This window comes from Carcharodon carcharias, chromosome 8 (assembly GCF_017639515.1).
Source record: "Carcharodon carcharias isolate sCarCar2 chromosome 8, sCarCar2.pri, whole genome shotgun sequence".
Classification (NCBI taxonomy): Eukaryota; Metazoa; Chordata; class Chondrichthyes; order Lamniformes; family Lamnidae; genus Carcharodon; species Carcharodon carcharias.
This window is the reverse complement of record NC_054474.1, coordinates 53,232,707-53,259,297: the sequence shown is the minus strand read 5'-3', so window position 1 is coordinate 53,259,297 and position 26,591 is coordinate 53,232,707. Positions and strand designations below refer to the sequence as shown.

General features: G+C 40.0%; 1 protein-coding gene across 3 annotated transcripts in view; it reads right to left on the bottom strand.

Moving 5' to 3' along the window:
• Positions 1-26,591, bottom strand: part of LOC121281304 (SH2 domain-containing protein 4B-like) — a 95,461-nt gene that overhangs the window by 37,369 nt on the left and 31,501 nt on the right. For 2 of the 3 annotated variants that reach the window (XM_041194183.1, XM_041194181.1), the window contains exons 1-3: positions 13,128-13,374; positions 11,790-12,121; positions 6,675-6,798 (exon numbers count right to left, since the gene is read on the bottom strand). In XM_041194183.1, coding sequence (XP_041050117.1) covers positions 6,675-6,798; positions 11,790-11,958 — 293 coding nt within the window. In that variant the 5' untranslated portion in view covers positions 11,959-12,121; positions 13,128-13,374. Of the gene's footprint in view, positions 1-6,674; positions 6,799-11,789; positions 12,122-13,127; positions 13,375-26,591 lie in introns of those variants that run through there. The other variant, XM_041194182.1, reaches the window with a different exon arrangement.

The following is a 26,591-nucleotide window of genomic DNA, read 5'->3' as shown; positions in this document are numbered from 1 at the left end:
CTCTTGCCCACATGTCTGTCCTTGGCTTGCTGCATTGTTCCAGTGAAGCCCAACGCAAACTGGAGGAACAACACCTCATCTTCCGACTAGGGACTTTACAGCCTTCCGGACTGAATATTGAATTCAACAACTTTAGGTCGTGAGTCCCCTCCCCCATCCCCACCCCCTTTCTGTTTCCCCCTTCTTTTTTTTTTTCCCAATAAATTATAAAGATTTTCCTTTTCCCACCTATTTCCATTATATAAAATAAAAAAAAAAAATAAAAAAAAAAAAAAACCCACTAGAGCTATACCTTGAGTGCCCTACCATCCATTCTTAATTAGCACATTCGTTTAGATAATATCACCAACTTTAACTTTAACACCTATGTGTTCTATTGTAGTATTGTTGTTGACATCTTTTGATGATCTGCTTCTATCACTGCTTGTTTGTCGCTACAACCACACCAACCCCCTCCACCTCTCTGTCTCTCTATCTCTCCGCCCCCCACACACACACCTTAAACCAGCTTATATTTCAGCTCTTTCCTGGACTCGAACTCAAGTTCTGTCGAAGGGTCATGAGGACTCGAAACGTCAACTCTTTTCTTCTCCGCCGATGCTGCCAGACCTGCTGAGTTTTTCCAGGTAATTCTGTTTTTGTGTTAGTAGTGATAAATGGTTGTTTTCAGATTGGAGGAAGGTCTGTAGTGGAGTTCCCCAAGAGTCAGTCACCCTTGCTCCTCCTGATATATATAAATGACATAGGCTCTGGTATTCAGGGCATGATTTCAAAATTTGCAGGTGATACAAAAATTAGAAATGTTGTCAACAGTGATGAGGATAGTCTTGAACTTCAAAAGGACATAGAGATGTTAGTGGGTTCAGCAAACAAATGGCAGATGAGGGTCAACACAGAGAAGTGTAAGGTGATTCATTTTGATAACAAGAATATGAAGAGACAATATAAACTAAAGGGAGAAACTCTGAAGGAGGTGCAGCAACAGAAGGACCTCGGTGTATATATACACATAAGTAATTGAAGATGGCAGGGCATGTTGGGAGAGCAGTTAATAAAGCATATAGTATCTTAGGATTTATTAATTGGGACATAGAGTATAAGAATAAGGAAGTCATGTTGAATTTGTATAAGATACTAATTAGGCCTCATCTGAAGTACTGTGTCAAGTTCTGGGCACCACATTTGAGGAAGGGTGTGAAGGCATCGGATAGAGTACTGAGGAGATTCATAAGAATGATTCAAGGGATAAAGATCTGTTGCTATGAGGACAGATTGGATAGGTTGGGACTGTTTTCCTTGGAGAAAATAAGCTAAAAGGAGACTTGATAGAGGTAATCAAGATCTTGAGGAGTATGGACAGGGTAAATAGTGAGAAACTGTTCCCACTCAAGAAAGCATCAAGAACTAGAGGGCACAGATTCAAAATAATTGACAAAAGGAGTAAATGCAATGTGAGTAAAAAATTTTTCAGCTAGTGGGTGGCTGGAGTCTAGAACGATCTTCCTGAGAGAGTGGTGGAGGCAGGTTCGATCGACGTATTCAAAAGGAATTAGATTGCTATCTGAAAAGAAAGAATATGCAAGGTTACGCAGATAAGACAGGGGAGTGTGAAGAAGTTAAAAAGCTCTTTCACAGAGCCAGTACAGACTTGATGGGCTGAATGGCCCCCTTCTGCACTTAAAGATTCTGTGATAATGAACCAGGTGGGTTTTTATGACAAGAGATGATAGTTTCATGATCACCATTGCTGAGACTAGCTTTATGTTCCAGAATTTATTATTTGATTTTAAATTCCACCAGCTGCCATGGTGGGTTTTGAACCCATGTCCCCTAGCCTGGGCCTCTGGATTACTAGTCCAGTGGCATTACCACCATGCCACTGACTCCCCTCAAGTATTCAAAATTATGCAGGGCTTTGATAGGACAAGTAGGGGCAAATTATTTCCTCTGGCAAGTGGGTCAAAAAACAGGAGACGTTGGCTTGGTTATAATTGAAAAATGCACTAGAGGGGAAATTAAGAGACATTTTTCTGTACCGAAGACTGAAAGGGTGGTGGAATCAGACTCCATAGGAAATTTCAAAACATGTACTTTAAAAAGGATTAATTTACAGGATTTGGGGTAAAAAGCTGAGGCATGGAGCTAAATTGAATGACTCTTTAAATCATCAGAATGGGCACAACTTTCTGTGTTGTAAGAATCCACCATTCCATAATCACCCCTACTTCCCATGGCTACTATCTCATGCTGAATTAGGCTGTTTGTAAGCTTGGCATCTTGTTCAGCCTTGAGCTGAGCTCTGAACCTATATCATCTTCAGCAGACAGACTACCTATTTCCATCTCTGTAATATTGTCCATCTCTGTCTTTACCTCAACCTTTCCATTGCTAAAATTCTTATACATGCCTTTATCAGCCAATCTCTCTCTTGCTACCCTCTGATCTTTCCCCTTCTGCACAAAATAAGAGCTCATGGTGTAGGGGTAACATATTAGCATGAATAGAAGATTGGTTAGCTAAAAGGAAACTGAGAGTAGGCATAAACAGATGGAGTGCCACAGGGATCAGTGCTGGGACCTCAAATATTTGCAGTTTACATCAATGTTATGGACGATGGGACCGAAGGCATAATTGTTAAACTTGCTGGCGACACAAAGATAGGTAGGAAAGTAAGTTGTGAAGAGGGCATAAGGAGTTTACAAAGGGATTTAGATAGGTTAAGTGAGTGGGGGGAAAAAATGGCAGAAGTTGTATAATATGGGAAAATGTGAACTTGTTCATTTTGGCAAGAAGAATAGTGTCCCATCCAGGAGACAGGAAGAAATATATACATATATATATATATATATATATATAATATATATATATGTATACCTACATCTGACTGGCTACTTTATAAAACTATTTTTTTTTCTGTTTTTCAAAATCGACAATTGCTGGGCTGATAAAATGGCTGCAGCTGATCACATGTTTGTAGTTCTGGAAGTTTCTAAGCTGTTCCAATGGACAAAGGTTACCTCATCAGCCTCCTGGAATGATACTTGTATAAACATTCCTGCCACCCCAACGCAAAGGATTCATAGAACATAAGTCTGCACCAGCCAGCTATGGACAAAGGTCGGGCAATTTGTGATTCTTAATATCCAATGTTGTGCTAATGGCCTCACCGTTACCTGCTTAAAACACATTGGGTTTTAAAAAGGGTGCCTCATTAACTGAATAGCTTGACTCGAAGCCACACTGCCACATGATCGAGAATTGAGCAGTTTGAATTCCTTTAATTATACAAATTTATCTTCAGTAGTGGTTTAACCTCCAAAGAGAACAGGACTCCAGGCTAGCAGCCTGACTTTCACCTTAATCTCTTTCCAAGATTTCCAGAGAGAACCCTGTATTCCACCTACAGAGTGAACTAATACCCAGGACACAAGAATACTTTTCTGCATCTTCAATGGACTCAACCTGCAATCGAGTTCCTAGGAACAAGACCAGGAATTCTGCCAGACAAAGCCACCTAAAAGTATCTTCATTGGACATTGACTTACTGGAAACTGGGCTCACATGAAACCATAATTCTTATTTTTATAGTGGTTTTTGCCCTGAACCCCTTTCTTTCCCTTATCCATCTTTAATTGTATGAATGCAAAAAGGGGTGACGTTGTTTTGTATATGTGTGTAAAATAAACTATTCCTTTTATTTTACCTTACCTTGAGTTTGCTGTGGAGTTCAGTAGAGGATTGGATAACTCCAAAACTTAAGGGTTGGGCAAAATACGCCACCACGTACAAAGGAGGAAACCAAAAATTATCAACACCTTTCTGTTTATGGACGGGTAGTGAGTGGAGAAATCAGGGCTATCTAAATTATTCCCCCTCTTGCCTTTAACAACAGAAAATCAGCATATTATCTAAATGGAGAGAGATTGCAGAACTCTGAGGTACAGAGAGAGCTGAATGCCCTGGTATATGAATCACAAAAGTTAGTGCGCAGGTACAGAAAGTGAGTGGGAAGGCAAATGGAATAATGTTGTTTATTGCACAGGGAAGGGAATATAAAAGTAGGGGTGTTTTGCTACAGTTGTACAGAGCATTGGTGAGATCACATCTAGAATACTGTGAACAGTTACTGCACTAGAAGCAGTTCAGAGAAGATTCACTTGACTGATTCCTGGGATGAGGGGGTTATTTTATGAGGAAAGATTGGTCAGGCTGGGCCTGTATCCATTGGAGTTTAGAAGAGTGAGAGGTGATCTTATTGAAACATATAAAATCCTGAGGGGACTTGAGAGAATGGATGCTGAGAGGATGTTTCCCCTTGTGGAAGAGACCAGAACTAGGGGACACTGTTTGAAAATAAGGGGTCTCCCATTTAAGACGGAGATTAGGAGAATTCTTTTCTGAGAGGGTTGAGAGTCTTTGGAACTCTCTTCTTTATTGAATATTTTTAAGGCAGGGGTAGATAGATTCTTGACTAACAAGGGATGGAGCCAAAGGGTATCGGGGGTAAGTAGGTAACTGGTGTTGAGGGCACAATCAGATCACCCATAATCTTATTGAATGGCAGAGCAGGCTCAAGGACTAAATGGCCTACTCCTGCTTCTAACTTGTATGTTCATATGTTCTATAACCTTCAGTTCACACTGCTGCCCATATCCCACTCTACACCAAGCTCCACTTGCTTGCATTGGTTTATAGTTGTCCAAAGCATCAAATTTAAAATTATTATATATTTGTTTCAATTGATTTATACTTTACCTTGACCTTGTAATCCCTTCCAGCCCTACAATGCACCTCCCCGCCCTCACTCTCCATTCTTCTGATCATCTTCCTGTTCATCCTTATACCTAACCATTAGCAACTGAGGTCCCGATTTCTGGATTTTCCTTCCTAAACACCTCCACCTCTCCACCTCCCTCTTCTTCTTAAATACACTCCATAAAATGCATTTTATTGACAAAGATTTTGCTTGTCCTTCCCTTTTTTGACTCAAAGTCTATATTTTTCTGATTCTTCTGTGAACTGCTTTGGGGCATTTTTTTATTTTAAGGACATTGCAACTGTTTGTTATTGCAAATCATCTTGCTAGATGCATTATTATTCCTTTTGCATTACCAATAACAGCATGGGCTGCATTCTACGAGAGATGGGGTGTGGGGAGGAAATGGAAAAATGGCTTGGCCCCCTGGAAGGAAAGTCGGCTGGTAACAAGCTGGCTCCATGCAAGCCCGCCTCCACCTAGCCATAATCTGCTTGGGGTGAGCTAATTGGTTCACAGTGGAACTTCTGCCCCTCACTGGTGAGGAAGTCCCATCTTTGGGAGCTACTGGCCAGCCAAGAGTGTAGTGGATGCTGCCAGGACCCCGAAAAGTCCCAAGAGAAAGGCCCAATGGATCCTGGAGTGAGGTAAGTCTGGGCTATTGAGTGGGAGGTGTTTCACCAGCTTTTGTGGAGGCGTGGTGGGTGGTGGTTTTGGGTTTGGTAGGCTTTGAAGAGCAGGCAGGTAGGAAGGAAGAAGGATGGATACCATCTTAGGGGGCTGCCCCTGATCCACAATGCACAATCCACAACCCCTGAAGATAGAACCCCCCCTTCTTTCCCACCCTTTTAAAAACTTGTTAAAAACCAGGCTGCCCACTCCCACCTGCCTGCCCACACCAAATATTTAGGTTTGGGCAGCTTATTATCAGGGTGAATTGGTTTGTTTGCAATTGATTCTTAATCATTTATTTACATATGGCGGTTGGGCTGCCGATTTTGGTGACCACACACCTACCATGTTATTGGGGTGAGTTTGGGGGTGGGTGGGAAGGTGGTGTACTGGGCACCCGCCTCACTTTACACGCCCCCATACCCCCCTGCCTGAAAACAAACCCGGGTGAGACATGTAAAATCCAGCCCCATAACACTTGTATAGATATGAATTAGCATTTGTTACTACAAACTGAGAAGGCCTGTGCCAAATATTACAATGCATTAAAACACTGTAAATAACCAAATAATACCAAGAGAGCCACCAAGAAATCAAACAGGGTATTGAGAAAGAAGTTCTTAAAAGAGAGTGGTGAGAACGTGGAACTCACTACTGGGACTAGATGAATATGAAGCACAGGCTTAATAAACATATGAGGGAGAAAGGAATAGATGGTTATGCTGACAGAGCTAAGTGAGGGAGGATAGTGGGGAAGAATGAACTAGTTGAGCCAAACGACCTGCTTCTGTGCTATATATTCTCTGTAACTCTATGTAGTATTTGATTTATAAGGGTTTAAAATAATTTATCCATTAACCATATATTTTACGAAGACTTAACTCTTTATTCTAAATGGAAACCATATGCATCTGAATTTTAAATAAAATAGTATCCATAATCAAGTTGGTATACACATTGTGAGTACAGTAACAGTCCATTTATCCTTCCGTGTTAAGGGACTGGAAAAAGTTCCAACCCCCAAAAATGCCATTTTCTGTTTTGCTACTTTAAATTGTCTTTAAAAAATGTGGATAACATCATTTCCTTTGGGAAACAAATGCGTGCTGAATAAATAACTTATGATTTAGCATAAAGGATTTTTAACTGGTATTTTAAGGATGAATGTGAGGATTGGTCTTAAAAACAAAGTTAACTCCTTTCTCTGAAACATTTAGTTTATTTGCAATTTTTTATGGATCTGTACCTTGCTTCTACTGAAGTTTCACTACAGATCTGTTCATATGGCTTATCCCCTTGAGCCTCTCCCATCACCCACACCCACACATCTCCGTCTTTTCCAAGCAGCCAATCCACTCGTTTTGTTGACTCTGTAAGAGGAGATCAAAGCATTAGTGGCAGCAGTTGTGAAGAACGGGTGTTTAAAAGTTAAGAACATGAATGTAAAATGACTAACACTTTACATTATAAAGGAAAGTTAGCAATTTTTAAGAACTATTCTGCCCAATTTGTAATTATTTGAATTTCTTTGTTAAGTCCCCATTACAATTTACATTTGTCAACAAGAGAGGGCTAGTGGCCTGCTTCCAGGTTTTTATTTATTTCATCCAAACCAGCCAACAGGAAGTGTATGCCAGAGTAATCCAAGCTAACTTGCTTTCTAATTTTATTTCTTTTCCTGCCTATGCAGTGTAAATTGGATTTTCAGGGAAGACAATACCTACCTTGGAAGGTATTGAAAGAAAGGTTCCTATCATTTGAACAAGACAATAGCATTCACATTGTTAACACTGGAGAAAGCCATGGTTTATTTACTTTCCCCCAACAGCACTGTTAAAAACAGAGTTTAAAAAAAATCTACACAAGTTCCAAAAAGTAAATGACATTTATCTTGGGTTTGTAGTTTTATTTTCCTTCACCATTGTATCATTATGGGAATGTGTCCAAAATTTTCAGTGTATTCATATATATACAATTCTGCATTCTAAGTTGAAGGTCAAACTACTGTTATGGTGTGAACGAGAGAAAACTACAGTCAGAGCAAAAACCGCATCAGTATTGTTTATGTTAACTATTTTGGGAAAAGATGTGTTTTATTATGAAATTACTCTACTTATTGTTTATTCTGCTATAATGTTAAACACTGGTTCAGTGCTAAATTCCAGTTAGAAGTATTTAAAATTTCCCTAAGTTATGCTAATTAAACAAGCGCAGGTAATTTACTATTATTGTGTAAGGCAGTTTCCACAATCAGTCCTAATGAATCACAAAATCTTTTTTTCCCAGCAATTTTATTCCTATATTTTAGAGATAATCCACCAGCCATAATTAGCCATAGTCCACAAGGGGCTGTAGGCATCTCTCTGTTCACTGAAATTTTTCTGATATTGCGCAAACAATCAGTCTTTCTCCGAGCTGACCTGATCCTTCACCTTCTATTGTCACTAACACCTGACGTTCACTCCATCTTTTCCAGTGGTTGCACTTTCTCAATTTCCACTTCTTCATTTCAGCTAAAGACCCATGAAATGCTGGTAAGAGACCAATGGCCTGAACTTTTCCCTCGTTGCGTGCACGCAATTGGCAGGCCCTGGAGTGGACGGGAAATGGGTCCCTGACCACGATCGGGCCCCGACCACGATTTCACTCTGGCTAGCTGTTAATTGGCCAGCCAGCGTGAAATGCACCCTGAAAAGCTCAGCACTGCCGGGGTTGGGGGTGGAAAGAGGGTGGGTGACGATGTCACGGCAGACGTGGGTGAGCACTGTGAGAAAGCTCCCTGAAGGCAGACAGCTCCCTCAGGGAGCTGCAGGCCTGCAAATAATAAAATAAAGCATATAAAAAGCTGGAAAAAAATGTCCATGCAGCACAATCAAACACCTGAAAGCAATGTTGTCCCCAGATATTTATTTTCATTCTATTTCCTAATGGAGGTTTCATCCCACCCTTGGGTTTCATGAAAAATGGAAAGGCTGCCTGGCCAATTGGCCCGTCCGCCAACCATAAGGTTGGACAGGCCACGAAAAATCACATTCAATTGTGTCGTTAATGGGCTTAATTGCCTGTTAAATTGTGGGCAGATGCGCTTTCAACTGATGCGCGCGCCCACCAAGGGAAATATCGCGCAAGTGCGTGATGATGCCAGGACACTTGCCCGATGTCACTTAGTGCGATTTTACGCCCGATCGGGTTGGGCGCACGCCTGCCCAAAGGACATAAAATTCTGCCCAATATTACTACTGGAGGTGAAAATTGGGGTATTGTGTGAAGTAATTACTCACTTCAAAATAGGTAGCCAGTGCAATTCAAAATATTTATCTAACATCTAGGAATCAGTATTATTCTTGCCAGGGAAGAGGGCATTGTTCTTTCTGATTTTACTTTACCATTAGGGTCAACTTCCAGGGACAAGTTAGAAGGTGTGTTGTTATCATGCACCTATATCCAAACAGTAACAATTAAACTGGTAAAGTTATTAATACATTATTAGCACCACAGATAATCATAGGGCACATACATTATAGAAATCATGTTTAGCATCATTTGCATTTTAGTTCTCTTCGCCGCTCCTTCAGACCACTAGATATAAATTAATTCACCCTCAACAGTCCAATTTCTCCAAAATAAAAATCACAGGCATTATCACATACATACAAATTATGTGGGCATGGGTCTTTAGAACTCCAGTAGGCTGTTATGCTTACAAATGGTACAGCATAGCTATCACAATTATGTTTCAAAGCATAACCACATTTTTTAAAATTAGAACTAGAATGAAAAATATGTAAGAAGAAAGTCGAATATAACAAAAAAAAGATAAATGCATGAGTGGGTTTGAAAGAATTATTTTAATTTACAATGTTTGTTATATTCTTAAATCTATTAGCAACATGATTTATTATTTTAAATGGATTAAAATGTTTAATTTTTGGAAAGACAATTTTATGCATCCTTTCACTTTTTCAGTCCACCATCTGGTCCTTTTTGTACTATACATAAATATGGAGGCACACTGAAATGTTCACAGGCAGGGGAGCTTAGCTAAGGATTGTACCCATATTAGGGCAAGACTCTTATTATTTAGCTCTTGTCATTTCATTTCCTCTGAGGAACTGTGCATTCACGTTCACTACTGATCAGAGCATAATGTCCTCTTCACCATAACACAATTTTCCCAAGAAATGTCAATTTATTACAATATATTATGTTATTAAAAATTCCTTTTGTATGACAAGCCTCTACACAATTGTTCTCATCCAAGTTGAATACAATGAAAGAAAGAACTTGTACTTATACAGTGCCTTTTACATTCTCAAGATGTCCTCAAGTAGTTTACAGCTGTTAAATTACTTTTGAAATGTAGTCACATTTCTGAAGTGACAACCAGAAGTAATTGTGCTTTTCTAAGGTGTAGATTGTGATATAATAGGCAATGGTGACTATTAACATCAAGCATAGCTTAGAATCATTTCCTGACTATTTGTGAATTATGTTCTTTTTAACATTATACATAATGTAAATAATATAAAGTAATGTAAATAAGATAATATGAAGATGACCAGTAGAATGTCCAAAACTCCATTTCAAGGATGCTTGCAAGTGTGACATGAAACATCGATTATTACACCTGGGAGTCATTCGCGGATGACAGAGGAAAATGCCAAGACCTCATGTGGGTTGGCGTGCATCATCACAATGACCAGCAGCTACAACAGCTTGACAACAGGCTCCAACGCCAAATACAATAACCTACAAGGACACCTGGGAGCTTCATGGATGGCACTTGTGGAGGAATCTGCCTTTCAAGGATTGGTCTCTTCAGCAATTAGCAAAGGCCATATAAAGACATCACATCTGAAATGGATTGTCTGCTGTGTGTCCATCATCTTTCGTAGATGGAAAGATGCTGACAATGCTTGTAGATACAAGATTTGTAGCTACACTGCCACCATTGCTCTCCTGCACTCACCAACATGTAAGTAGAAATAAATATTGCTACCTCCATTCATTGGCATAATTATAAAACATGTTGAAGTTGTAGCAGTGTTTAAATTGGCAAAAATAATGCTGTAGCTGACTTTTCCCTCACTTTCAACATTAGTAGAGCAAAGAGGGATTTTGTTATATTGCCATGCTTATGTTATTGCCAAACTGCAGTAAATGATACGTAGAAACATAGAAAATAGGAGGAGTAGGTCATTCGGCCCTTCAAGCCTGCTTCGCCATTTAATATCATCATGGCTGATCCTCCATCTCAACGCCATATCCCTATGCTCTCCCCATACCCCTTGACACCTTTAGAGTCCAGAAATCCAAATATTGCATGACAGTTTAGCGAATGAGCACAGTATCCCAATCTATCAACAGGCCAGGAGTAAACATATATTTCCCCACTCAATATCTTGTCAATATCCCTCCTCTTGTCATCAGCACCATTAAGCATATATTCCACATCGTTTTATAACCATGTAAATTTCATCATGCATAACAGTGCAGCTGAGGCAAAAGTCAGTTGCTTTATTTGGGGTAGGGGGTCTCATTAGAAAACAAAAGTATAATAGTGGGACTGCTCATATATGTTTTTTTAAAAAAGAATAATGTTATGCTGCATTCCCTGACATGCAAAATGCATCCCTTCTCTTGGATCTAATCCTTTAATCCATTACAGACTGATACAATGAAAGTCTCTCTCTGATAACTGCTGCAGTCCAAAATGAAGGTACATGGGGATTCGGAAACTTATTCCTAGTTGTGTGCAAGTCCGCAAAATTGAACTGTCTGTTATTTATCATCATATTACTTGTTTACCCAGGTAAGAGAGATTCCTGATGCCATTCAGGTTATTTTAATCTTTATTTGGTAGAGGATATTCTTTTGAAATTAAGATGCTAAATTACTGCTACATAGTCCATTTTTACCCTGGAAGTTATAGCTAACCTAGGAATTTTTAATATTGACACTAGAATTAAAGTATCAATTCTCACCACTGACATCATTTATCCTAAGGAAAATATTCAGTCTAGAAATAAATGATAATTCAAGTGCCAAATTACGACCATTGAGATTGAATGTTTATAATTTAGATTCTTCCTAGATGTGTCAGGCACTTTGTTTTGAATTTACAAATGAAATTAATAGTTTCTCAAACAATAAAGTTGTTAGATCTCCCCAAAACAAGTTCTAAATGCACCTATTCTGTTAAACTGTATCCCGTTAAATACTGGGAAAATTAATCATTATCCAAATTAAGTTAGCATTATTTTTTAAAGGGACAATGTCAGGAAACCTCTACTTCTTCTGAGTAAATATTACTACTTTCCGGTTAAAAGAATATTAATCGACATCAGACATTTCTGAGTACCTGTTTTCTTTATCTTTTTCTGCTCTCTTTCTGCTTTTTCTTCTCTTTCTTTCCATCTTCGAACTTGCTCTTGTCTCATCTTTAGGAATAAAATCTGCTTTTGTTCTTCATTCAGTTGGTCTAGGACAGCTGGATCGATATACATGTCCTGTAAAATCTGTTGCAGCATTTTGTCAAGGCTGGGCCGCCAGTCGGACCAGCACTGGTCAGAACAAACAATCCAACTAACAACCTTTTGAACTGTGCATTATAAGGCATTTAAGGTCCTCGCATTCTTGATGACAGTGTCCGTCTAATGTGTTTTCTTATTTAAGTAATGCTCGGAGATTAGCCTAAAAAGAGACAGTAACACATTAAAAATTCTGACTTGTAAATATTTACGAATTTATAAATAACTCGAGTCCACATAACTTTGCAGCAAAGATACAGGAGTAACAAAAATATAACTGGTATCCAATAAACTTCATTCTCAGGGTATCGCGTATTTTTTTAGTACAGACTTTAAGAAGTATTTGGTCAATCAGACGTAACAATCTACTGTACGTCCCTGTTGTTAAAGCCTCCAGCCCTGGGCGTTGCATGTTCCCCTTATCTGATGGATAAATATCGTCTAATAATGAGGATCTACAGGGCATTCCGAGTGTTCTCGTGCAAAAAGAGCTGTGACGTGCACACACATTTGGGAAATAAAGATCTGGCCATAATATCGAGAATTTGTGAATTATCATTACCATCCTGGAGACTTATTTCTGTTGGGATGGACGTACAGAATGTGCATATTTTCAAGTCAGCTATGGGTTTGCTTTTGGTTAAATTTTCAAGTTCTCAAAATATTTCGGCTTTTCTTGCATTACTAAAACTAATCGTCATCTGCACTTAACCCTTATATTTCTTAATGCTTTCTTATAAAATGAAACTAATTTTGTTTTGCCCTCGGCTGTCAGGCTCCACCTCATAATAACTTTGCCACACTGGAATGAAACGATGGATCTCAGCTCTCATATCGGGCAGCATGCAATTTTCTAAAGGCACGTTCCAAAGTTTGTTCACGATTGCTAATTTCCCAGGTATTAAAAAGTTGACAGCACTCTTTTAAAACCAGAATAATTATTCGGTAATTAGGTATGAACAGTCAGATTCGCCAGGAATATTTCTGTTAAAATGTTGAAGCTTCAGGGCCACAAATCTAACCATGCCATTGTTACACAGACTTTGTATAGTAGGGAAGCTTCACTGAAATAAACATGTTTTGTACAAATCTTTTAAAAACGCTATTGTTTGTCATTTACATTCGATTCCGTAAATTTAGTAGCAAAAACAGTAACATGTTTTACTTACGACAAAGTTTTGTCTTTGAGAAACCTGGTTCTTTCAGCACAGACTGATGTCTTTGGATGAAACGTTTTTTCTCGACTGTAGGAAATAACTTGCCTGCATTTCATCACTCCAAATAAAACCCGGCGAGAGGCTGGGAGAAGGGTTGCAACTGTATTTGAAAGTGCTGGAAAGTTGTCCAAGTATATGCCACTGCATGATCCAACCATGATTAAAGGATTTAATCCCAAACGCTAGTGCTAATTTATGATTTCGGGGATTAACCAAGTCCCCGTCCCCACCTCATTAAATTCTTCCATATTTATTAACTCTGCCTATTCGGGTTTCTTACAAAGAACTGTGTTCATTCAATGTACATGTGGGGCGGTCGATCTCCTGCTGTTCTGACACATTTGCTCCTTAAACCTGATTTCCAAGAATAAATTCTTCCTTTGCAATTGATATTGCACAGCCAGTTTTAAGTATCTAACCTGTGTACTGCATCTAAATTGGGAAGAAAATGGAAGAAAAATAAATTTCTCTCTAAATTTCAAAGAACCGCGCCCATTTACACACTTGAAAACTCCTGCTGTCAATGTCATTGGCTCAGCAGGCTCGGGCAGGAAATTGCGCTGCTTGTGGTAGGTGAAGACATTTGCAGATGTCGTGTTTGCAAAATCACTTATTTTATGCATAATAGAACCCGTTTTTGTGATTGAAACTGTTGTTCATTGGCGTCCTTGGGGGTATCCAGAAGGGGTGGTGCAGGAGTGGGAAGAGACACTTTGTGGCAACAACCACAAAAGAGAGTTCCATTTATATAGCGCCTCTCACAACTCAGGCCACCCCATGTTCTTTACAGACAATGGCTACACTTCTGAAGTGCTTTAATGTTGTAATATAGGAGAGTAAGAAGCCAATTTCTGCATAGCAAGTTCCCACAAAGCACAATGTGAAAATGACCAGCTAAATCTGTTTTTGTGATGCTGATTGAGGGATACATTTTGACCAGAGCACCAGATTTCCCTGCTCTTCTTCAAAATAGTAGCATGGGATCTTCTACACCTGCCTTGAGAGCGTGCACAGGCTCAGTTTAACATCCTGCGAGAAAGACGAATCCTCTCATAGTACTGCACTATCAGAGGTCCACTGGAGTGTCAGTCTAGATTTTTATGCTTAAGTCTCAGGAGTGGAACTTGAAACCACAACCTTCTAACTCAAGAGGTGAGAGTGTTACCAACTGAGTCATAGGTGATAGTCAAATGTGTGGATGGCGGCGGGCGTACACAGACCGCTGGGTCCAAAATTTTTTTGCATAATGAGTAATTAGGATATGGAAAGCATTACCTGAGAGTGTGGTGGAGGCAGATTCAATCTTGGCTTTCACAAAGATATTGGATAAGCCTAAAGAGGGTTAAGGGGAGCTCTGTATGTAGCTGTTGCAGAGGGCCAGCACAGACATGAAGATCCAATGGCCTCCTTCTCTGATGTAACCATTCTATTATTTTATTATCTAAATTCAAGTTGTCATTGTTGTCCTTAGTCAATAATTCTTTTTAACAAATTAATTTTCTGCAGACTTATATAACTTCCATGCTTGTTATCTTCTTCATAGTTTCACTGTTGCTATTCTACCATGTGAAATAGCTAATTATAAGTTTGTACCATTTCATACTAATCTTTTATTTCTAAAAAGGATGATGTATTCGCAGATGTTCCTTTCTGCAGAACTTACTGCCATATATCCAATGTAATCCTATGTACATATGCAACTGGTATCAAGTGATGAGTATGATAACATGGTTACTGAACTAGTAATCTAGAGACCTGGATTAACAATCAGCAGTCATGAGTCCAAATCCCACCATGGTAGCTGGAGAATTTAAATTTAGTTAAATAAATAAATATGGAATAAAAACTAGTAACAGTAATGGTGGCCATGAAACTACTGAATTGCCATAATAACTCATCTGGCTCATAATGTCCTTTAGAGAAGAACATTACCCATCCTTACGCAGTATGGCTTTTTTCTGACTTCTGACCCACAGCAATGTAACTGGCCACTGAAATGGCCTAGAAAGCGACTTATTTGTATCAAACTGCTATGAGAAGATCTAATATGAACAAAACTGGACAAACTGGCCACCATTGGCCTAGGCACTGGACATAACAAAGGCGTATGCAGCCCTGTCAGCCCTGTTAAGTGTACAACAGCAGGAACAACAAAATGTATACCTCAAAAATGAGGTGTCAACATGAATACTAAACAGCTAAGCAGCATACAATGGACACAGCCAAACAATCCCACAAGCTTCGAATCAGATCAAAGCTCAGGAGTCCTGCTACATCCATGCGTGAATGGTGGCGTATAATTACACAAGTAACAGAAGGAGGTGGCAGCATGGATATCCCAACCTCAATGAAGCAGGAGCCCAATCCCTGAGTGCCAAAGATAAGGCTGAAGCAGGATAAATTCAATCCAGCCAATTACTCCATCAGTCTACCTTCAATCATCAGCAAAGTGATGGAAGGGATCAATAACAATGCTATCAAATGACACTTGCTCATCAATGCCCAGTTTGGGTTCCACCACGGCCACTCATTTCAGACCTCATTACAGCCTTGGTCCAAACTTGGAGAAAATAGGTGTGAGAGTCCGACTATGACATCAAGGCAAGTGTGGTATTGAGGAACCCTCATAAAGTTGAAGTCAATGGGAAACAGATAGAAAACTCTGTGCTGGTTGAGAACATACCTAGCACAAAGCCAACATTTGCCTCAATTGACTTGCCTCCACCACCCTCTCAGACATTGTATTCCAGATTCTAATTGCTCATGTTACCATTGCTTCTTTGCCAATCACCTTAAATCTGTGCCCTTTGGTTCTCGATCCTTCCACCAGTGGAACACTTTCTCCCCATCTACTCTGTCCAGACCCCTCATGGTTTTGAATACCTCTTAACAAATCTCCCCTCAACCTTCTCTGCTTCAATCTTTCTACATAACTGAAGCTCCTCATCCCTGGAACCATTCTTTTGAATCTTTTCTGCACCCTCTCTAATGTCATCACACTCTTCTTAATAAAGGTTTAACATAAATTCCTTGCTTTTGTGCTCTATGCACCTATTGATAAAGCCCAGGATGCTATAGGCTTTATTAACTACTCCCTCAACCTGTCCTGGCACCTTCAATGATTTATGCACATATAAACCTCTGCTCCTGCACCCCAATTAGAATTGTATCTTTTATTTTATATTGTCTCTCCACATTATTCTTACCAAAATTAATCACTTCACACTTCTCTGCATTAAATTTCATCTGCAACTTGTCTGCCCATTCCACCAACCTGTCTTTGTCCTTTTGATGTCCCAATGTCTCAAGAATCTAAAGCCCTTCCTCCTGCACTATCTCTCCAGCCACACTTTCAGCTGCTCTATCCTTTTATTTCTATAGTTATTTGTGTCTGGCACCCAAAAGTAATCTGGAGATTGCGACTTTTAAGGAACTGCTTGATAATTTCCTACCTAGCTCCCCAAATTCTAATTACAAGGCCATATCCCTCTTTCTACCTATGTTGTGGGTTCTGATGTGGACCACGACTGCTGGCTGTTTATTCTCCCCTTTCAGGGTTCTTTGCAGCTGTTCAGTGACATCCTTGACCCTGACACCAGGGAGGCAATATATCAACCTGGACCCAATTTTGTGGCCACAGAAACAGCTGCCTATTTTGCTTTCGAATCTCCTATCACTATTGTTCTTCCAGTCTTCTTTGTATAACTGTGCCAGCCATGGTATCATGGATTTGCCTCTAACTATTGGCCCAGGCACTGGACATAACAAAGGCATATGCAGCCCTGTCAGCCCTGTTAAGTGTACAACAGCAGGAACAACAAAATGTATAACTCAAAAATGAGGTGCCAACATGAATACTAAACAGCTAAGCAGCATACAATGGACACAGCCAAACAATCCCACAAGCTTCGAATCAGATCAAAGCTCAGGAGTCCTGCTACATCCACGCGTGAATGGTGGCGTATAATTACACAAGTAACAGAAGGAGGTGGCAGCATGGATATCCCAACCTCAATGAAGCAGGAGCCCAACTGCATTTTGTACATAGAGGGTAGGATTTCTACTGGGGTTCTCCATACCCCTACAGTTTGGCAGAGAATCCAGGGCAACAGAATAATTGGATGTTTACACGTTTTACAGTTTTCACCAATCTTTTGCCATAATTACAGTGGAATGTTATTGTTGTTATGAATGTGAGCTTTTATAAGATGGTTATGTTTTAAACTGTCTCTTTAATTAAAGTTAAAATGGAGTAATGGAGAGAGGCATGAGATCTCCTCCTAATTCTGTTCAACAACCTGGACACAAGGAAAGGAGCACTGGCTTTTCCAAGGGCAGACTTACAGGCTCTCAGGCAGTTGGATTCAGAGATCCCAGAAGGAGAGAGAGAGAGAGAAAATGAGAATCCCAAAGAGACAGGGGAACAGCAGCTACTGTGGATAACAAGAGAAAAATGCTGTTCTATCTTAGCCATCAGGCAGAATGCAGGTTGGAGCTAATTCACTAGTCAAAGAGATGGGAATTGTAGAGATTTAAGGACACTGGAAGATTTGCCATGCTGTGGCTGGCAGAAGGAGTCACCGGAGTGGGCCTTGCTGTTGGAAGTTGACTTGGGGATTCTCAGAACACTGAGGGAAACAGTTTTCGATGGACGCTGGACCTTACAACTTGCAAAACAGGGGGAAGTGAGCCTGTTGGAAGCTGGGACTAACTTTGGATTGGTTCCTGTAAAGACTATAGTTCTGCAGAGTGCAGTGTAATGTATAAATGCCGCGTGGGGTTTTTGGTCATGTTAGAAGTTAAAGGGGGATATCTTTCCAGTAGTTGAGTGTATAAGTTGCCTACTAATTAATGTTTAGCTAATGTTGATTTTAGTTTGCTTGTTACAGTAAAAGTCTTAAAACTTGAAATTTTGTCGCGCAATTCTGTGTTGGTCACTCGGAAATTCATATCCATCTTTAAAAGTTATCAGGCTCCATGAGAATCAAGACACAATAGACACTTTTAGGAAATTATGAGCAAAGGTGTTTAATAGTGAAATTCACATGTGGAATTAATGCCCAGAATTAATAAGACCATAAGACATAAGAGCAGAAGTAGGCCATTCAGCCCTTCGAGTCTGCTCTGCCATTCAATTAGATCATGGCTGATCTAATAATCCTCAACTCCACTTTTCTGCCTTTTCCCCATAACTCTTGATTCCCTTACTGATTAAAAATCTGCCTATCTCAGCCGTGAATATATTTTAACGACACAGCCTCTACAGCCCTCTGCGGTAAATTCCAAAGATTGACTTCTCTCTGAGAGAAGAATTTCCTCCTCATCTTGTTTTTAAATGGGCTCTGGGATTATGCTCTCTGGTCCTAGAATCTTCCACAAGGGGAAACAACCTCTCAGCATCTACCCTGTGAAGCCCCCTAAGAATCTTATATGTTTCAATAAAGTCACTTCTCATTCTTCTAAATTCCAATGAGTACAGGCCCAACCTACTCAACCTCTCCTCATAAGAAAATCCCTCCATACCTGGGACCTAGTGAACCTTTTCTGGACTGCCTCCAATGCCAGTACATCTTTCCTTAGATAAGGGGACCAAAATTGTTCACAGTATTCTAGGTGTGGTCTAACTAGTGCCTTGTATAGTTTTAGCAAGGCTTCCCTATTTTTATACTCCATTCCCTTTGAAATAAAGGCCAACGTTCCACTTGCCTTCCCTATTACCTGTTGAACTTGTATGCTAGCTTTTTGGGATTCATGCACAATGATTCCCATGAGCATCAAAGTACAGAAATTAAAAATATATAGATTAGGACTACCGATTAAAATAGGGAAAAGAGGAATATTATAGAATCTTATCAAGTATTCATACAATAACATTGCAGAATGTAATCTGCAGCTTTACATCTATGCATTTCTGGATATGCTTATACATAGCTGATCCAAATATATTCCTCACGGTAGATGCAGAAAAGCCACTTGATTGAATGGAGTTTATGACCACACAGCTCTTTCAATGTATCAACCAGTTTATGCAGTTCCTCTTGCTCATCCAATTCTACCCACTTCACTCATCAGTTATCTAGAATTACAAATGGGATCATTCTTAAGAGGTAACACATAGGAGTTAGATCCATCCTTATTCCTTTTCCTACTGCGTTTGAACATAAAATGGAACCTTTACTTGCTCATTTTAAATATCTGGAGTTCAAGCTGTTGTTTCTACCTCTGCTTTATACAAACACACCAATCTCGCATCAGGACTGGTAAACTGGATCCAGTTTATTCGAAAATACATCACAGGATGGCTCAGCAGACAGGTCTACTTTATAGATTCAGCAACTATTGCTCACAAGGATAGCACAGCTGCAATTCCTACACACTGTTAGCAGCTGGCCAAATGCTGATTCAGATCCTGGTTATTTGCTCATTTACATATTCCTTTAAAGTGATATCACAATACAAGCCATTTCAGATCTTGGTTTCCTATATCGAGCCAACTTTGACTGCTCCCTCGATACAATTCCAGAAGACCAGGTCCAATAGAAAGTTTTCCTTTTCTCTGATCAGCAAAGTTTGCATTCAGAAAATGAATGTTTTCCTATGGATGCTTTGCTCTTTTTCAGGTTCTTTTGTCTTTGCACCATCTTGTGTCCTTGCATCATCTTGTGAATAATTGTTATGTGGTGAGTAATATAGATGTAGATTACTTGTACTTTCCAAACTTTATAATATGACACTGGAAGGGAAGATTAAAGATCATGGAATATATCACTAACTTAATTGAGAAGTCTAAAGAAGCATATGAAGATATTGTAAATCTTCAATTAAAACAGAAAATGTTAGAAATACACAGCTGGTCAGTCAGTATATGTAATGAGAAAAGAGAGATTAAGATATTCCATGTTGGCGCCCTTCATTTGATTTATAGAATTTGCTGACAACAGGACACACGAGATTATAATAAATGGAAAATTCTATGTCTGGGAAAATATCCAGTGATTGTTCATTGGGACCTGTCCTGGGATTCCTGCTGTTCATTATATTTGTATATGGTAAGATATTATTACATTTGATGAAAACACAATTCTACAGGCAAGAGGAGTTGAGGCCTGGGGCAGATCAGCCATCAACTTATTGAATGGCGGGGCAGACCTGAGGGGCTGATTGGTCTATTCATGCTCCTGTTTCTTCTATTCTAAGTGCTACATTCCATCAATTAAAGTTGTAATGAGGTCTAGAGCTGAATGGTCCTGATGGAATCCAAACTGAGTTTTGATGAATGGGTTGTTGGTGATTAAGTGCTGCTTGATAGCATTGTCGACAACTACTTCCTTCACTTTGCTGACAATTGAAAGTAGGCTGATAGGATGGTAATTGGCTGGATTAGATTTGTCCTGTATTTGGGCATGGAAGTAGTTGGACAACTCTCTTTGTTGGGCAGATGCCAGCATTTCAGCTGAACTAGTACAGCTTGGGTGGAGGTGTGGTCAGTTCTGGAGCACAAGTCTTCAGCACTACAGCTGAGATGTTGGGGCCATAGCCTTTGCTATATCCAATGCATTCAGCTGCTTCTCAGTTTCGTATTTGTTAGCCATGATGCAGTTGGTAGCACTCTTGCCTCTGAATCAGAAGGTTGTGAGTTCAAGTACCTCTCCAGAAATTTGAGCATAACAATCAAAGCTTATACTCCAGTGTTGTAATAAGCAACTTTTGTACTGCTTGAGGTGCTGTCTTTTGGATGAGATGTTAAACCAAAGCCTTGTGTGTCTTCTAGGGTGGATGTAAAAGATCCCATGGCATTGTTTTGAAGAAGAACAACGGTTATATTCCAGGTATCCTGGCCAACATTTATCTCTCAATCAACTACTTAAAAAAGATGATCTGGTCACTATCACATTGCTGTTTGTGGGATCTTGCTGTGCATAAATTGGCTGCCATGTTTCCTACATTACAACAGTGATTACATTTCAAAGTACTTCATTGACTAAGCGCTTTGGAATGTCATGTGGTTGTGAAAAGCACTGTGGTTGTGAAAGGCACTGTATAAAGGCAAGTCTTTCTTTTCTTTCCTCACATGGAGTGAATCAAATTGGCTGAAGGTTGGCTTCAGTGATGGTGGGAACTTCAGGGGAACAACACGATGGATCATCCACTCTGCACTCCAGACTGAAGATGGTTGTAAATGATAGGCCTTGTTTTTTTTCCACTTGGGTTCAGCTCTGCCATCTTTGGGGATGGAGAAGTTCATGGAGCCTCTCCTCGTTTAATTGGTCACTACCATTCTGGACTGTAGAGCTTTGTTCTGATTTGCTGCTCACGGCATTGCTTAGCTCTGTCTATAGCATGCAGCTTCCTCTGTTTAGCATGCATGTAGTGCTGTGTTCTAGTTTTGCAAGGTAGGTACCTCATTAGATACATAGATTGCTGCTCATAGCATGCTCTTCTACACTTCCCCTTGAAGCATGGTTGGTCTCCTAGCTTGTTAGTAATGGCAGAATGAGGGATATACTGAACCGTGAGGTTACAGATTGTAGCCCATTGTTTCTTAAGGATGCCCAATTGTGAGCTGCTAGATCTATTCTTTCACCACATGCCACAGGCCCAGTCTGGCCGATAGTCATTTAGGACACGGCCAGCTGGGTCAATAGTGGTGTTACCGAGTTATTCTTAGTGATGGTACATTTTGTGTCCTTGAAACCCTCAGTGCTTCTTCCCAGTGGTGTTCAATATGGACAAGCATTGATTCAGCAGCTGAGGGAGGGTGGTAGTTGGTAATCAGCAGGACATTTCCTTCCCTGTGTTTGATCTGATGCCATGAGACTTTATGGGTTCTGGAATCAATGTTGAGTACTCCCAAGGCCACTCTCTTCCAACTGTAAAACTCTGTGCTACAACCACTGAGGAGGTAATTCCAGCTGGTCACGTCCCCAGATTTTAGTGTAGGGCTTACTGGATTGGGAGTTCCTTGTCATGCCTGGTACCTGGGTCAAAGCCAGGTGGTCCATCTTATTTTATTCTTGTTTTTTTTCCTGCACTTTGATACAACTCAGTGGCGGTCTGGACCATTTTAGAGGCAAGTTAAGGATCAACTACATTGCTGTTGGTCTGGAGTCATATACAGACTTGAATATGTAGGGATGATAGATTTCCTCCCCTAAAGCACATTAGTGCAGCAAATGGGATTTTACGACAATCCAGTAGTCATGATTAGTGATAAAGCTTTCTATTACAGATTTATTTAATCAAATATATTAAATTAAAATAAATGAATTTAAATTTCTGAGCTGTGTGATTGGATTTAAACTCGTGTCTCCAGAACAGTAATATAACCACTACCAGAAAGACATGCAGCCCTCTGATATATCTCTACTTACTCTGTAAGAAGGTGGATTTCCACATTTACTAACCTTGCAGCAGTTTTCTACCACTCCCCATTACTAATGGATCATTTTCATCAAAGTGAAAGTTTATTTTTCATTTCCCCACACAGAGCGTGAGCTGATATATTATGTAACTGTTTATTAAATCTGTAGAACAATCAGCATTATTTCTTCCAATTAATTTGACACAGCCAACGCCCTGAATTTAAACATGACAGAAACCATTAGCAGCTTATTTTGTTGATTAACAAATGTTAAACTTTAGAAATCAATTTATCCAAAATTTGAAATTGGGTTGCAACTGTACCAACTTTTAAACAAAATGTTGGCCTAAAACATGTTTTATTCTGTTGTAGTTGTGTAAATTTATCTGGACAGTGGTTAGAATGGTCTGGAACAAAGAAATGGTTCTTAGCAGACTGGTAAGTGGGCCTGAAGTATTGAAAAATGCCAATGCTATGATATGTTCAACCATGCATGGAGAAACAGAATTACAAGCTTGTAATTTTATTGCAAGTCTAGCCCAGAATTCCATTTTCACAGCTTTTGGTGTATGAATTAATGTGCCCATTAATGAGTGTAGCAGATACAATCTTTAGTATCCATCCTTAATTGAAAATTCCAGGTGATGCAGCCTGTGTAAATGCAAATCAATCTAACTTTAAAAAAAATGTGGAAAATTAACTTCTGCATTTCTGCATTCACAATCCGTATTTATTTGTATTTACCTTTCCTGGAACTCCTTGCCTTTCTTTGTCTATGATCTTTTTTGTTTGTAACCTTTTAGCCAACTTCTGCAGTTTTCTTGCACTCTTAACCACATTTCCCAGCTCTTAGGTTTACTGCTTTGCCATCTTCCTAGTGCTTAGCTAGTCTCTCTGGCACCTTTGAACTCAACAGTTGTGCAGCCCCCACATCAAATGGCATGCTCTACACTAGATCTAACTCATTTGAAATTCAGCATACCAGGGACACATTGTTTGGGTTCACTAGGTTTCAAACTAGATTGAAGATTGAAAAAATATGTTTTTATCAAATGTAGCAAGAAAAATATTTACTTAGGTTAGCTAGTTTTTATAGTTTCAAAAAAATAAAAACATTTAAATCTTCCACATGTTCCTGCAGTAATAGTATATCAGACTCCTGATCGGGAGTGAATATTTAGAAAAGTAGTAACATTTGAAATAGAAAACAAACAAACACAACTACAATGTCCATCACAAGAGTGGCTCAGTATGGTGGCACCATTACTGACAAAGCTGGCCAAGTCCTGAAGGAAATATCTGCTAGACTGAGCCTGGTGATGAGAGAACCAACAAGAGGTAAAAAACTACTTGACCACATTTTCACAAATCTACCTGTTGCAGATACATCTGTCCATGCCAGCATTGATAAGAGTGGCCATTGTACTGTACTTGGAGACTTCACACTGGCGATGCCCTCCATTGTATAGTGCGACATTACCGCTGTGCTAAATGGGATAGACACAGCACAGCTGTAGCAGCTCAAAACTGTAAATCCATAAGGTGCTGTGGGCCATCAGCAGCAACAGAATTGTATCAACCACAATCTCTAACCTTATGGATGGCATATTCCTCACTCTACCACCACTATCAAGGAGAACAACATTGGTCCACTAAGGACTGTAGAAGATAATAGCTGGAGCAGCACCAGGTGTAAGCTAAAAAATGAGGTGCCAACCTAGGGAAGCTACAACACAAGATGACATACATGCGAAACAGCAGAAGCAGCAATGCAACAGACAGAGCTAAGTGATCCCACAAGCAACAAGTCAGATCAAAGCTCTGCAGTCCTGTCCCATTTGGTCATGAATTGTGGTGGACAATCAAACAACTAACTGGAGGAATACACACCACAAACATCCCCATCCTCAATGATGGGTGAACCCAGTAAAGTCAAGGCTGAAGCATTTACAACCATCTTCAGCCTGAACTGCCAACTGATTGGTCTACCTCTGCCTTCTCCTGAGGTCCCCATCATCATTGATGCCAATCTGCAAACAGTTTGATTCACTCCACATGATATTAAGAATTAAGAAATAGCGAAAGGTACTGGATACTGCAAAGCCAAAGACCCTGACAACATCCCAGCTGTCGTATTGAAGATTTGTGGTCAAGAACTAGCCATGCCCTTAGTCAAACTGTTCCAGTATAGATATAACAGGCATCTACCTGACAATGTGGAAAAGTGCCCAGGTATGTCCTGTCCACAAAAAGGGAAATCCAATCCAGCCAAGTACAGCCCCATCAATTTATTCTTAATCATCAGCAGAATGACGGAAGGTGTCATCGACAGTGTTATCAAGAGGCACTTACTCAGCAAAAACGTGCTCACCAAGGTTTAGTTTGGGTTCCACCAGGGCTGTTTGGCTCCAGCCATCATTACAGCCTTTGTGTAAACAAAGATTACATAGATTAAAAGAATTGAGTTCCAGAGATGAAGTGAGAGTGGTTGTTCTTGAAATCAACACAGCATTTGACTGAATGCTGCATCAAGAAACCCCAGTAAAATTGAAGTCAATGGGAATGAGGGGGTAAAAACCCCAGAGGTTGGAGTCAAACTTGTTCAGGACAATCATCTCATCTCCAACACATTGCTGCAGGAGTTCCTCAGGGTAGTACCCTTAGTCTAACCATCTTCAGCTGCTCCATCAATGACCAATGACACCATATTCCATACTCAGCTTGCCAGTGTTTGAGAGTAGGCTGATGGATCAGTAATTGGCCGTAGTGGATTTGTTCTGATTTTTTGTGAACAATTATCTGGGCAATTTTTCACTTTGTTAGGTAGATGCCAAAGTTACGGCTGTACTGGAACAGTTTGTATTGGGACGTAATTAGATCTGGAACAGAAGCCTTCAGCACTACAGTTGGGGCCCCATAGCCTTTGCTTCATTCAGTATGCTTGGCCATTTAATATGACATGGAGTGAATCAAATTGATTGAAGGCTGTCCTCTCAGATGCTGGAAAACTCAGAAGGAGGCTCTGATGGACCATTCACTTGGCCCTTCTGGAGATGGTTGTAAATGTTTCAGCTTTGTCTTGCATTGATGTGCTGGGATCCTCCATCATTGAGAACGGGAAATTTGTGGAGCTGCCTTCTTGATTAGTTATTTAACTGTCCACCACCATTCACTACTGGATGTAGCAAGGCAGCAGAGCTTTGATTCAATCTGTTGCTGTCCATAGCTTCACCAAGTTAGCACCTTATTTTTTGGATTGTAGAAGAGATTGTATGAGATAAGCTGCGTAGGGGAGTATTGTGATAAAGAGGCTACAAGTGGTGGAAATGTGAACAACGTTTAATAGAGAATTGTTATTACTCTAACAACGCTGGTGAGATAATTGAATTTTTATCTACTTTGCAGCTACATTGTGGGAACTATGCTCCTGGCATTAACCTCCTCAATGATCTTTTTGCACTGAACAAGGTCAGTGCCCCTTAAGGGTTACAGAATCTCCCTTTTCCTGTCTTCTTGGACTATGCCCCCACACCCAACACCAATACGTGACCAGTGACTTGGGGTCTTGTAGCTATATGTTTTCACAATCGTTCCCTGCTCTTTTCACCTCTTGTTCAAGAGGCGTTGGTAGGCTTTTTAGTGGTGGTAGTGAGGCTTGATTTCATACCCACATCCCCACAGGTGGTCAACCACTGACTAGCGGGGAAACAGCAATTTAACGTGTTCGAATAGCCCACCCTTTTCAGGCACGATCGAATTACCGTCCCCAGAGTTGCCTGAAGCATTTTATCCATTCTCCTGGGACACTCTTCCTGAGTTCGAGCCACACCTTTACTAACTTCCTGTACAGTTGTGTTTTTCTGTTTTCACATAAATCAGTATTTTTCTGTCTTTTTGTACAAACTGCTATGAACCCAAGATTAGCTGCAGCTCTGAGCATTTATTTGGAGCTTCTGAACCATGATAAAATGCCACAGTTACATTGCTTCCTACTTTAATATGAGAACTTCATCCACGTGTGCTCATTTACGCACATACAGCACAAAAGACCAGAC